At 36.9% G+C, this 14,541-nt stretch overlaps 1 protein-coding gene across 2 annotated transcripts; it reads left to right on the forward strand.

Moving 5' to 3' along the window:
* Nucleotides 1–4,460: 4,460 nt before the first annotated feature.
* Nucleotides 4,461–13,378, forward strand: LOC108681574 (cysteine sulfinic acid decarboxylase). Of its 2 annotated transcripts, none has more exons than XM_018170620.2 (12): nucleotides 4,461–4,509; nucleotides 6,554–6,806; nucleotides 7,248–7,435; nucleotides 8,032–8,141; nucleotides 8,333–8,451; nucleotides 8,682–8,762; nucleotides 9,009–9,179; nucleotides 9,952–10,016; nucleotides 10,856–10,934; nucleotides 11,745–11,944; nucleotides 12,317–12,461; nucleotides 13,170–13,378. In XM_018170620.2, exons 2-12 carry the CDS (start codon nucleotides 6,588–6,590, stop codon nucleotides 13,371–13,373), a joined length of 1,581 nt encoding a protein of 526 aa, XP_018026109.1. In that variant the 5' UTR covers nucleotides 4,461–4,509; nucleotides 6,554–6,587; the 3' UTR covers nucleotides 13,374–13,378. The 2 variants fall into 2 exon arrangements, with proteins under 2 accessions (XP_018026109.1, XP_018026107.1); XM_018170618.2 differs by lacking the exon at nucleotides 4,461–4,509 and adding an exon at nucleotides 5,802–5,874.
* The last annotated feature ends 1,163 nt before the right edge of the window (nucleotides 13,379–14,541 follow it).

Genomic DNA, 14,541 nt, shown 5'->3' on the forward strand with positions numbered 1-14,541 from the left:
TATTTTTTAGCTTATGGTTCAATAAACCTTCCATCATTACGACACGATTTTACGCAGTTGTACTGCTGTTCTTATTAGGGATGCAGATGTCCTAAGTTGAACTCAAAATTCGAAAAACATTGTAATTCATTCTGCCGGATTATTCCGATAACCTTTTTTTACAGCCATTCGTGCCATACATGATACGTAATCTGGGTCAACGTAAAGCTACGAACAGAAATTCGAATTTGATGGTCTCATATCTGTTAGTTTACTCACGTGTACGGAGCTCCACTTTTAGCTTGAACCGCGGCCAGTGAAGTGCAGTGAAAGCTTCCACATTGAGTACGATGGCAGTCGATGACAGACTGCAAACCAAATATTCTCTCGCTGGTCGTAAGCTCTGCGATGATTTCGTATTCAGGATTCAAGTAATAGATTAGCAGGTATGCTTGAGGACCAATATTTGTTCTAATGCACTATTTTTATCATTTTATCGACCTATAGTTGTTATCACTCGTGGAACGTTTAGGCTTGTATGAAACGCGCACTATAAAATTTGTTGCATTTGTTTATATTTGTCGATTAACTGGAAACAAGACCATAGATAATTTTTGTTTTTTTAGAATCCCGTTATTCCAAATTTTGTCTTCCTTAATCCTAAATAAGGTCTCAAGAACAGCATTGATTTCTTTGAAATTTCAGCAGCCATTTTTGAAGACGTGGTGCCAAAGAACCGTCCGGCTATCTACTTGTCGCTCAGGATCTCTAATTATATATCAAAATTATATTTTTCTTCCTAATAAGTCATAGAGCATTAGTTGATTAGGTTCTAACAATACAATATTACAGTTGCGAATAGCTGTTTTCGAAAATTCCAAACTATTTTTCACTCATTCGAAACATTTTTCTTCCAATTCTGTATAAAATCAGAATGACTGTTGCTTAACAATTTAATAATTTAATACTAATAGTCATGTTTATTACTGATATATGGTACTGTAATTTATCAATATGCATGACCAAACAAGTTATTCTTAACCCTCGTTCATCTAGTCATCCTTTTGCCCAGCATAATTAATTATTGCAGTTTCCATAAAAATTTCACCTAATTGACGTTTTCTTCCGAAGAGAATAGTAAAGTATTTTTTAGGGCATTCTGAAATATTCAGATTATTACAAGCAATCCAAGTGGAAAAACGCGATATTTGGAAGATTAATCTGCCTGTTCCAATTCAGTCGCGAGCTATTCCAGCGAAGAAATTGCGCCTTTTTTTCGCAGGATAATCAAAATGAAAACTAAGCATCCTCGAACTCCGCCCAGGAGACGCAAATCTGAAATTCGTGGCAAGCTGGAACGAAGCGGGAAGCTAGGAGTTACGGAAGCAAATTGCGTCAGCTGAATACCAGCGAGCGAAAAAACAGCAGCATAACGTGAACGCAACCAGTTGCGTGACTTGCATATTACATTAATTCACTGTATAATATACAACTTCACACTAGAACTTTTATTTCCAGAGTGTGATTGGGTATGCATAACAGCTCTGCGGTTACCTTGTTGATTTAACACAAGAAGCACGGCCTCCGTGCACCTCCCTGAAACAGATGAGGTCATTTTGACCTCTGCATGACCAAATGGTCATGTGTACCACATTTTCACAATAATGTGGTACACATTTATTTGTACCACACATTTTCATGAGGTCATTTTGACCTCATGCATTTAAAAAAATGGTTAAATAAGTCTCTTTTACCTCAGTAGCTACAGGAACTACATTGTATGAATGAAATTACATTTTAATTGTTAATTTATTAATAAAAATTGCGTGATTTTGCGTCTAATGGACCCTGAAATTGTCATTTCAGAAAATTTAGTTAATAGAAAATAAATAAATAAATATTACCTGAATTTAAAAAAAAGTATATTTTTTAACGAATTTTCTAAGTTATTGCAGAAAATGAAAAAAATATCAAACACCCTTTCAATTGGGTGAAACGATTCTCGGATTATTATCAGTACTTCCTGCCTTCCTTAGTTAGTATCATAATTCACACTTGGTGGCAAAAATGCTATGCTATCACTTATTCCATCATTATTTATGAGCAAATGTTTCTTATGAAATTGAGCACCATGAGTAGTGTGTAGGTACCACATTGTCATAATTTTTCACCCGAGATACTAATTTTTTTTCATTGTTCAATTACTCAGTCGAGTTAAGTTTAATTATCAGCCGTTACATTTTTTGATTTGTTAATCAAACATTCGACAGCTGGCGCCGTATCCTGTTTTAATTTGGTATTCGTGAATATTTTTTTCAATGTCGGAACTCACCCAATCTCAGTTCTTCCGTGAAGAGGAGGCTTCATTATTCGATGAAAGTATTATAAAATATGATTCTTTATTTGAGTGTGATACAAAACTTTGTCTTTCATGGTTCGTGCGTCATTTGAACTAGTAAATCGTATTCATTTATACTCTTCTTCATATCAGAATGCTAATACACCTGAAACTAGGGTGTACCAATGTTTTTACTTTCATTGCTGCAAAACCAGATTAAGACTGTTTCCCATCGCTATATTTCTTATTTATCATAGAAGCAAAATTAGAACAAAACTTTTGTGAATCATGATTTTTTACTTTTAATAGTCGCGAAACTTGATTAAAACTGTCGCCCTTCATGCTGTTATGCTATCTTTTCTGATCAAAGTCGTAAAACTGTTGTCCATCATTTGTTTTGTTACTTACTTCACCAATCATTGTCGTAAAACTTGAGTAAAACTGTCGCCTTTCATGTTCTATTATTTTAATTTTACCTTGTACTGTCATAAATCTAATGCAAAACTGTTATTCGTCATGTGTTTTTTATTTTATCTTCACCTATCATTGTCGTAAAACTTGAGTGAAACTGTCACCCTTCATGTTTTCTACTTATCAGAGACACACGAGGCAAATGTTTTCGAGAGGCAACCATGCACAAGAAAAACTTTTTAACAAAGTACATTATTATCGGTGGTCGGTGGGCGTTATCAGCAGCTGAATAAACTTGCAATATAATTAATGCTTATGAAGGCTGCTGATAATATATTCTTACGTGACTTTTTTACCTGCATCAGTTGAGCTTCAAATAAGATCTGCAATTATCATGTTCAAAGACAATTCAACGTTAAAGGCTAGAAATTAAGATTATCCTGTACAATTGATCTATGTATTATATATGTATCAATAAATACAACATAAAAAAACGAACGGCTCAATCTCATTTTTCCATCGTGAACTCAGGTTTGACTGGTATTGCTTACCGAGTCAATGCAATTGGCTCTGCAAATCCGAATTCAGTACAATTTCTGTAGTTCTCGGTGTTGGATTTTTTACTATCTCAATTTTACTACAAATTTTTACTGCCTCAATTAATGTCAATGCCGAATTATGCTTACTCATCTCAGGATTCAAATAAACAAAGTTAATGAAATACTGTATATATGTAGATACTTTCAGCAGGTCAGTAACTATGTCGTGCATGGTCGGACAAACATGCGCCCCTAAAATTTCAGCAACTTCATGATACTCACTACAGGAGATCATATTGAGTCATATTTGAGGACCTTTGCACTCTCAGGCTCGGGGAAAGTTTTTAAATATCACGTGACTGCTTGAGATAATAAAGGTGATCTTCATGTCTTCTTGAACCTCTTGCTATTCGATGTAATACGGTCTATGAAGTCAGCTCATTCATTAGCAGACATAACTCGACCGTGCAAAATATGTGGATGTATGCCTGCGGGCCGTAAAAAGCACTGTCACATTCATAGAGCTGGTATCGTGATGCACCCTGATGCTATCGAAAGATCGTGATGTTGTCGAGGTATCTTCATGCTATCGAAGAAAAGTGATGTCATTAAAGTATCGTGATGCTATCGAAGCATGGTGATGTTATCTGAGCATCGTAATACAATCGAAAAATCGTGATGTTCTTAAAGAGTTGTAATGTTGATGAAGCGTCGTGATGCTTTCGAACTTTCGCGATGCTGTCGAAGAATGATGATGTTCCCTGACGCCGTCGAAAAATCGCGATGCTACCAAAGCATCGTTTGCTGTAAAAAATCATATGTTGTCGTAGCAACTTCATGCTACGAAGGCATCATGATGCGGTGATACTTTTTGCAAATATTTCAGAGCACATGAAAATTTTTAGCGCATATTCTCGTTAGGAAAAAAGGCGCTATTGCGCTCGTCATGTCCGTCCGTCCGTCCGTCCGTGACTTCACGTTTTCGTCGACGAGAAAACGCGTTCTCTGTCACTCACTGCAGTGAGTACTGGTCTAATTTTTTTATTTGCTTCTTGAGTTATGAAGACTTCACAATTAACGTGTGTTTTACCTTAAGCGGAAGATAAAAAATAACACGTGTGCCGTAAGAGATAAGGTAAAACTCTGTTCATTTGCAACTCAAGTGTAAGCCAGAGGACGAAGTGTACGTGAGCTTCGCCAGTGGATATATCCTCAGTTCGATACGCAAGCTCCCACTGAAAGGTAAGCTCGTGCCTAGCGCAAGATGAACTGGTAAGGGTGAATAACTTCCTGTTCCAATTGAGTACGTTACAGCCCGATGCGTATAAGATTCCTACTAATCATTTCTGGGAATGCGACTTATGGTAATTAATTGATCTAGCCCTACTTGCCAAGTTGGAATCGGCATCGACTTCGAATTGCTGCCCGATACTCGGGTTTATGTTGTATTTCTGAAATATTTCGACCACTATATTAAATAATTTTTAAGACCTTTTATTTCAACTAGTTCCTAAATAATGCCTCTAGATTTACATGAAAACAGCGATCTTAACATATTTTTATCTCTATGGCTTGGTCCTTTCCACTACATGCTAATTTAAGACCTTTTATTTCAACTTGTTCCTAAATAATGCCTCTAGATTTACATGAAATGAATTATTTACCTCTTATATGTTGCAAGAAAAAAGAAACATATCATTCTTTCAGTAGATAAAAACACGTGGGATTATTTGCGGTTGTTTTCGATCCAGTCGCAACTAAGAATTTATTATATTTACGAATCTAATGGAATATTTTCCATTATTTATATATTTATTTAATTATAAGTATATTATAAGTAAGTATTAAATAATTAATACTTTATTTAATTATTTTAATTTAATTAAATTATTTATATAATATTTCCATTCAGTTTTGATGGTGCCTTTTCAGTTTTTTTAACCTCAGGAATGGCTCAAAAATCATAACGATACAATATTTTGATAGAATATCACTCAGCCTGCAAGCTCTATCGTCAGTGCCCGGTAGGTCGATACAGTGACGAATAGAAGACCCGAGTCCTTTGTCCGTCGAGTCCCTCTATGTCACATTAACGATCCGGGAAAATGGTTTTCAATAAATAAATAAATAATATACTCTTGTTCTGAGGGATAAACTATGGTAGCAAACATCTGGGTACTGTTGCGTCGACTGCAGAAAGCACTTATTTCCTTCTGAAAACCTGAAGATTTTTATTGTACGTTTTCTGCTGTTCTTCTGAGCCTGGATATAAATTCAATCACATATCACAATCAACATTTATCCATTGAATGGTATAAATATACGACAATACAATGACTTCAATCTATAATTTTTGAGCAACAGTAAAGTTGAAGTTTTCGCCAACATACTTATTGATGGCATAAAAAGTTTAGCCTCCGACCATACATACTTGACTACCATCACCGCTAGAACCTGGTCATGTTATCTCAAGAATCATACCACTTTGATCCTAGCAACTGAATCAAATGATTAACATCAGTGGTGCATTGGTCGTGAGTTGGCAGGGATGCTCGTGATTGGCCGCGTCTCGCGTCGCATGCTTGAGGCATCTGCCGTCAACAACAGGTGCATGTTCGCACCTGTATCTTTATTGTCTAACATAATCGTATGGCAAGCATTGTTATCATTCCCGATTTTTTATACATATGTCTATATTCAAAAGATTTATTATTACATTTTCTGTGTATCACGTTTTTATGTCAGACTCACATGTGCGGTAAAGCCATCACGGCACTCAAGTCGCTGCGCAACATTAGAAAGAGTAAAACTGATTAGATATTACTTTTTTGTCGTTGAATTAACATAAGAATATTTAAGAAAATTTTCAAATAATCATTATGAAGTTATTCTAAAATTTAGTTTGAACTAAATATCGTTTACACTGGAGAGCGGCGACTCGCGGCGCTGGCGACATATGGCATAGAGCCATTTACCGTAATGACTCCGAGGTGGCACTGATAGAGAATTGTAATGAATCATTTACCTTCATTGAGTCCCTTGCTGCATCTGATGTCAAGCTAAAATCACATTGATTTTAACTGTAATTGCTGATAATATTTTAACTTTTTACTTTGTCGAGGAGTTTAATGAACTCCTGGAGGGATGGACTTTGATCTCATGTGGAGATATGAAGCAACAATTTAAGCTATCCTAGCACGCACTCAAGTTAATTTAAGTTCATGCCATCAAGAATACTGAGCTAATATTCATTGAAAGATAATTCGAGATATTTTTTATTGTTCAGGCATATTCATGGTACGACAAGATTCACTTTGTCGATGAGCAATCCTCAGAAGACGCCTGGTATAATGTCATCGCATTCAACAACTGTCAAACCTGTTCCTGTGATAGAAAACGGAGTTAACTCTGACACCGTGCCCTATTCTGACGGGGAACTATTGCAAAAAGTTCTCGACATCGTGAAAAAAGAAAAACTCTATGGCAAGATTGAAGATGATAAGAGCGTTGTAGATTTCAAACATCCAGAAGAATTACGAGTAAGTAATATAATATCTAGCATTGCGATGAGTTTAATCTGCAATTGCATTACAAACTTTGCTCAAAGGCTAATTTATAAATGAGAACTTGAATTCATATGAGAATTCTAATGCTCTCAACATGTGCCATAAGAAATATACAAGCTGTGGGTATCTGTGAGACCGAAACGGCCAGCTTTTGAGAAAAACCATAAATCTGGTCTTCTGTTAACACGACACTCGGATAAACAATTTGAGTCAGCATGAAGTGTTGAATATACTCTTCTCCCAATTGGAACAGCTGATCAACACAGACTTTTAAATTTATGTTGCATCGAAAGGGGTTCAAATTAATTATAAGTTAAAAGAACAAGTCTCTTAAAAAATATACCTAAGTATGACAAAATCGATCGACATATTCGGCTGAAACTTTACTATGTATGATCATCGGCGCATCCACAGAAACTTTTGGACCTGACGATGTGTCGTGAAGGATGTCAGTCTCGCGCGGAGGTGGATGAAGTTCTGGAGCGCGTTGTGCGCCACAGCGTCCGCACGCAGCATCCGCATTTCTACAACCAACTTTACGGCGGAATTGATGAAGTTGGGCTGGCGGGAGCCTGGATTCTAGAGGCGCTAAATACCAATCAGTGAGTAACCATCCATGAGAAAATCTGGATAAATCTCTACTCGAACTCATAAGGCCCTAATCACTAATAAATGAGTAATCATCATACATGAGGCAATCTGGATAAATCTCTACTCGAACTCATTGGGCCCTAATCACTAATAAATGAGTAATCATCATACATGAGGCAATCTGGATAAATCTCTACTCGAACTCATAGGGCCCTAATCTCTAATCAGCGAGTATCCATCGTACATTTACTGATAACCAAGTGTTTGTTTTGCATGAATTAATCTTATTTTAAGATTATATAATTCCAGAAATAGATTTGTATTAGGGCAGGAGGCTATAACAGTAGTAATACATTAGCTAATGTTCCAAGCAAAAAAGTGATCACATGTTAATTAATATTTTTTAATAACGTTTACCCTACGGATACTTCAAGTGAATAAAACAAATCTTTTTGTTGCCTCATCTTGGAGGTTTTTAAATTTCAGTTGAATCATATATGCATTAAATGAGAGCATTATATGCTCTCTTCAAGATTATTTTGGATTCATCCTTCGTTAGACCCAAATGTCGGAGGTACAATTCATGAATTCAACATGTACGTGACAGGCACACATACGAGGTGGGGCCTGCGCTCGTCATCACAGAGTTCTGCGTCATCGAACAAATGGTGAAACTCTTCGGGTGGACGGACGGCGGCGACGGGATATTTTGTCCAGGCGAGTCTGTCCGTCCTGGTTTTTGGTCTCATGTCCCACTATTGCACAATTCAACGCATTTTGTACGTATGTATATTCAATTGGTAACGCAAAATCAGGACAAATATGTGAAGTATTTAAAGATATTGGTTTCTTTATACTTTGTCCGTTCATTTTCAATTAATCAACATTTATGTTATCATTTGACTCAGGCGGCAGCATAGCGAACATGTACAGCATGGTACTGGCGCGGCACAAACTCAACCCAGCGTTCAAAAGAACCGGCATGACTGCAAATGATTCTCCGTTGGTGATCTTCACCTCCGACCAGGTGCGCATTTTTCCACCTTCGTAAATAAAAAGAATTACCATAAGAAAATAATGCAACGATTATAGACATGGTGGAAAATTGCTTTATAAAATATTTTTGCACATGCAACCACTATATGTATTCTGTTACATCAATAACTAAGGATAAGCTAGATGGTTGAGTTCATGCCCTGCAGCCTACAGAACGCATAAGTACGAGTACAAACGAATTACGGAGAGTATGTTTTTCAGAGCCACTACTCGATCTCCAAAGGCGCGTTCTGGCTGGGCTTTGGCCTCGATAACGTGGTCCCCGTAGCCAGCGACGACCAAGTACGGTGTACTAGAAAATTAAAATTTTGATTTTGAGTTTTTGACGATCGCAATTTTGATTCATGAATTCTCGTAAGTAGACGCTCGCTTATTAACTGTTGAAGTATTGATCCAAATTACAACTATAATTCAATAATCTATTAAATAATAGATAAAATAATCTATTAATAATCTATTAATTAATTTAATAATATAATTAAACAATAAATAATTAAATAAATAAATAATCGTAATTTTTTATTCAAGGGCATCATGCACGGAGCCGCGTTGCGAGACGCCGTCAGGAAGGCGCGTGAGGAAGGCAAGAAGCCCTTCTACGTCAACGCTACGGCTGGCACCACCGTCTTCGGCGCCTACGACAACTTCAACGAAATCGCCGACGTCTGCAAAGAAGAAGGACTCTGGATGCATGTTGATGTGAGCTCTACTGTACTCTCGCCTTTTCATGAAGTGTTACAATTGCATTTCTGTCTCCTGCCATAAGTAATAGTAAATTTAGACACCTTAAACTTCTGCAATATAAAATAGATGATATTAAGCTTCATTATAAAAGAAAAGTCTCCTAGAAATCAATTTATTTTTATGTAGCAAACCTCCGTTGCCATAGATATGGCAGACCCTGTAAATAATCATTGATGGATAATAATAATGACATTTTTTAACAAGACAAGCTTTAGAGTTTTGTTGGCCTGACTGCGACCTGTGAATATTTCTCTAGGAAATATTTTTGGATAACTTTGACTTCATTTAATTTTAGAATAAATTTGAAAACAAAACTGCTTCAATTTTTCATGTATTTTACCCAATTTTTCGTGATGGCCATCAACAATTATCCCCCACGTTTTATCCACATATCTCTCTTGTATATCAACCTAATTCTATGCATATTGACTTTGCAATATATGCCCTTCTGGCGTTCTGGGCCACCAGAAGGGCAGGGTGGCCCAGTGGTTAAAGTTCAGAGTACCAAGATTGACGCACTAGAGAGGCGCGGGTTCGATCCCAGCTCTGTGCGTCGGTTTCTGGTCAGAATCGGCGAGGAGGCCGGGCGGTTAAGCATAGCAGAATATTGTAGCAGTGCGTTGCGAGTTCGAGACCTCAAAATGCTGTGAATATTCTGCGATGTTAAGAATCGGCGACAGGCCTACGGTCTAATAAACGCTGAAACCGCTATTATTTATGTCTACAGGCGTGCTGGGGCGGAGCTGTTGTTTTATCTACCAAACACAAGTCGCTCATGGACGGCAGTGGCCGGTGAGACGCTACGTGACGCGCGTGGAAATTTCCTAGATCTTATCAGTGCGAGGATGCTGTCTTATCTTCTTGCAGTTCCAATGGACCATATTCTCAGGAATTTATATGTGATTAGTTCTGTGTTAATTACTAAATAATACTGTGAGTATCATTTTCTGGAAACGCGTAAAATTTGAAAGTTGCTAAGGAAGTGAAGGGAACTTGGAGGATTTGGAATTTTTTATTTACTTTTCGATATTTCTTATTAATAAAACCTAATGTGACTGCTTCAACCTAAATATTCCGCAAAAATGCAATTTCAATTCCTTTTCAAAATGGATTACACTGAATATATTGTGAATTGATTACCGATTTTTTAGACAAGAAAAACGCATTTCGTATGCAATGCCACGTATAAGAACGAAATCAATTCTCTGACTCCTCTGTGTGTTACCACGTTTTTCTTAGCTCTCTTTTTCTCTGTATTTTCTCCACTATATTTCCCCACTATATGTATATATTATATATGTATTTTCTCCACTATATAAACAGGATGCAAGAATTTTTAAAATTAACTGTCTGCAAAATGCTATGAAATTAAGACAGTTTCGATCAAGTGTTCGTCGAAATTTTCCCGTTTAGGAAATTTGCCATCTCATTATGACCTAAACGTAACGAAAGTTTTTTTTTTTCAGCACGAATCTCCCCACAAAATTCCCGTCAGCTAATTCAATGTTTACCAACTGCGGTGTTCTGACTTAGTTTGTGCACTTTAATCAATGGCTTTACAATGAAAATCCTAATTCATAACGAGCGAATATTTTAATAATAATAACTAAATGATGCCGTATTCCCTGCAGGGCAGACTCGATATCCTGGAACCCTCATAAGATGTTGTGTGCACCTCTTCAATGCTCCATGTTCTTAACGAAACATAGAGTGAGTAATCAGCTCCCTAAATAGGGTGAGTGATAAGTCCCCTATAAAGTTTGAGTAGATCCCTGCGAAGGGTGAGCAGCTCCTTACGAAGGGTGAGCAGGTCCCTGCGAAGGGTGAGCAGCTCCCTGCAAAGTTTGAGCAGCTCCCTATGAAGGGTGAGCAGCTCCCTATGAAGGGTGAGCAGCTCCCTGCGAAGGGTGAGCAGCTCCCTGCGAAGGGTGAGCAGCTCCCTGCGAAGGGTGAGCAGCTCCCTGCAAAGTTTGAGCAGCTCCCTATGAAGAGTGAGCAGCTCCCTATGAAGGGTGAGCAGCTCCCTATGAAGGGTGAGCAGCATCCAACGAAAGATCAGCAGTTTCATAGGGTAGTTTATGTATTCATCTGGTATTAATTATATTTGCGACGAACTCAAGATAGTATTCTGAATAAGATAACTCAGAAAATCTCTGCTTCCTCGAAGCATGAAACAGAGATGTTAGTATGTCTTTCCAAAATAAACGAGGTAGACTTCACTGCGGTTATAAATCATGCATAAATACTGATCATCTTTTGGCTTTGAATGAAACCATGAGGAAAGCATGTACATGAGCTAACGGACAAAATTTTCACAGTAAGCACTGCTAGCTCAATGCAAGAGGTAATTTAATGTACACTTCATAAATTCTGCTTAAATTAGTTTTCAATTGTTTGATGAATTAATTTAGTCATGGGAATTTGACTTTCTGTATCAACTGATGACTGTTCAAGCAAGAATCTGTTAGTGAAAGAGCGTTGAACTGATTCGTTAAATTGCTACTGTTTTTCCCTAAATAGGGTTTACTGCACGAAGCGAACTGCGTAGGAGCGACGTACTTGTTCCAGCAAGACAAGTTCTACGACGTGTCTTACGACACGGGCGACAAGAGCATTCAGTGTGGTCGTAAGGGCGACGCGCTGAAGCTGTGGCTTATGTTCAAAATACACGGAATGGACGTAATTGAACTTCGTATCAACGCTGCCTTTGAGGCATCAAAGTGGGTGATTATGATCAATCAATCAATGATTGAATATGAAATTCACAAAAATTTGATTGAAACCGGTGAAAACAAAGTTTATCAGTGTCTAAACTTTGTTTTCTTACAATGTAAGAAAAGTCCATATGTTAAATAATATGATTTGAATCCAAATAGTTATGAATAAATTCAATCAGCCTTCCCAAATTTCACATTTAAAATTTTATATCCAGAGCCTAAAATTTGTGCTATAATTCCTATGAAAACATGTAAGCGCTACACTGAGGTGAATATGACTCTGTTCATTAATGTTATTTTTTTTTAATCTTACCTATAAAGTAAATAAGAACTTTAGTGCTTTTTAAATTTATTTTTGTAAATTTTTAACCACAGGTACCTGGAGAGTGAGGTGAAGCGGCGCGAGGGCTTCGAGCTGGTGAGGGAAGGATTGCAGTGCACCAACGTTTGTTTCTGGTACATCCCTCCTGCACTGCGCGGCCACACCCGCACTCCGCAGTGGTGGCAGATGCTACACAAGGTGCGATAAATTACTTGTAATATTAATGATTCTTGCAATCCAAGTATACGGGTATGCCAAATCCCGTTAATAATAATAAAATTTCACATACAATAGAGTAGTTCACATAGAACTCTTGTTTTAATGTCGTTTCAAAATCTAAAAGAATCTATTATCGTCTCACCAATTTTTCGAGTTGCATTCGAGCAGTATGCGTATACTTGGAAGGCTGTGGTTGCGATTCAGTTTATGCCAACATTCACAACGGTTTTGAACGTACACGTCGTGTTGTGTTGAATATGTAACGGTACGAGCTAACTCAGAAATAGAATTTGATTACAAATTAATATACATGAAGCGAAATACGTGTACTTTTACAGTCGCCTTGACCTCAGACGCAAGCCGAGTTTTTTGGTTTTTAAGTGCGATGAGAACCAGCTTGTTTTGTTTGCTTGAGTTCCCCCACCTCTGAAAAAATTGTGTTTTATTCAATAATATCGCGTACTTTTATTTTATTTTGAAGTGACATTACCGTTCTGGCTGACTTCAGGCTACTTATTTTACAGAACTTATTTATACGAGTAAGTTTTGAGTTTTAAAAATTTCATTAACTAGCTCGAATTTTAAAAATTATTTTTTCAGGGAAGATTTTTTATTGCTCGCTATTCAAACAATGATATATTTGTATTTTAATGTCAATGCAGTACTAAAATTGTCGTATATACGCAGGTGGCGCCGCTAATCAAGGAGCGCTTGGTCCTGGAAGGCACGCTCCTGATAGGCTACCAGCCCATGACTGGCAAAAATCTCGTCAATTTCTTCCGTATGATCAACACGAGCTTCCCAGTGCCGACCCAGGCCCATATGAACTTTGTGCTGGACGAGATAGAGCGCCGGGGACAAGATATCGAGGTTCAGAGCCTGGAATCTTAAACGGTGGAAATAAGACCACGAAGACATGTAATTAAGTCGCAAGGATGACACTGTAAAATTTGGTCCCTCGTAGGAGCTCAATTTATTGATGAGCTTGAGTAAAATTGATGGATGGCGGATGTGATTTTACCAATAAAATACGAGGTGCAGTAATGGTTGCTTGAGTCTAATTTTTGATGATATACAACTTGTGGGTCGAGCTCTTGAATCGAACGTGCATTGTGGAGTTCGGTGAATTATAATTGAACATGCGAGTATGTAGTTAAAAATTTTTCAGTAAAAATGTACAAGTAGCGATTGAGAAAGTAGAAACATATAACTCTCAACGATGCATTAGAAAGTGGGATAAAAGTCAACTAAATTCAACACACATACATTTTATTATTCCACTCAACATTCGTTATAAAAAACGATAACAGAAACAAAGATTTGTTCTTCCTGGTATTTCAACGAAAATATTCCCGTGATAAACTTTGTTAAGCATTTTCTCTCATATAGCAAATATTTTTAAACGTCGACAAGAATTTAAGTTTCAACTTTGGTGAGGTGTAAATTTACATTTTGGACTTGAAAGTGATTTGATAATTGATAAACAATTGATATAAAATTTATAAAAAATTGCACAAAATTCTCATGGTGTAAATTTATTTAAAAAGTTTATTTATGGGGTTCGATTTTTGAATACATAAATTTAAGGAATAAATGTTTAGTGCTGTTGATGGTAGCATTTTATTTTCGTTCAATTATGCACCAAATTACTACTATTACTTTTTTATATTATCGCGTGAAACTGTATTAAAAATGATGTATCTACATAAAGGATATATAGCGACCTATATATTTTTTGCTACAAATGTTGTCTGTCAACAAGTGCATGATAATGCTATTGAAAAACAAAAATTCAATGGCATGTATTGCATAAAGACAATTAGTGTCATTTGCATGGATGTTTGATACTGCCTGAAATAAGTGAAATTTTGTTGCATCTTGTCTATTTCCCCAAACAACTTCCCTACCGGGCGACATAAATAATTATATGCCACGCAATAGATATCGTTTGTACTCAGCCCAGAGTTTTATTATAGCCCATTGTTTACAATTAATTGGGCAATACTTTATTTCGTTCATAGTAATAGTATGCAATATCATTGAGGAGCATTTTTACTAT

This window comes from Hyalella azteca, unplaced genomic scaffold (assembly GCF_000764305.2).
Source record: "Hyalella azteca isolate HAZT.00-mixed unplaced genomic scaffold, Hazt_2.0.2 contig16191, whole genome shotgun sequence".
In the NCBI taxonomy this organism is placed as follows: Eukaryota; Metazoa; Arthropoda; class Malacostraca; order Amphipoda; family Hyalellidae; genus Hyalella; species Hyalella azteca.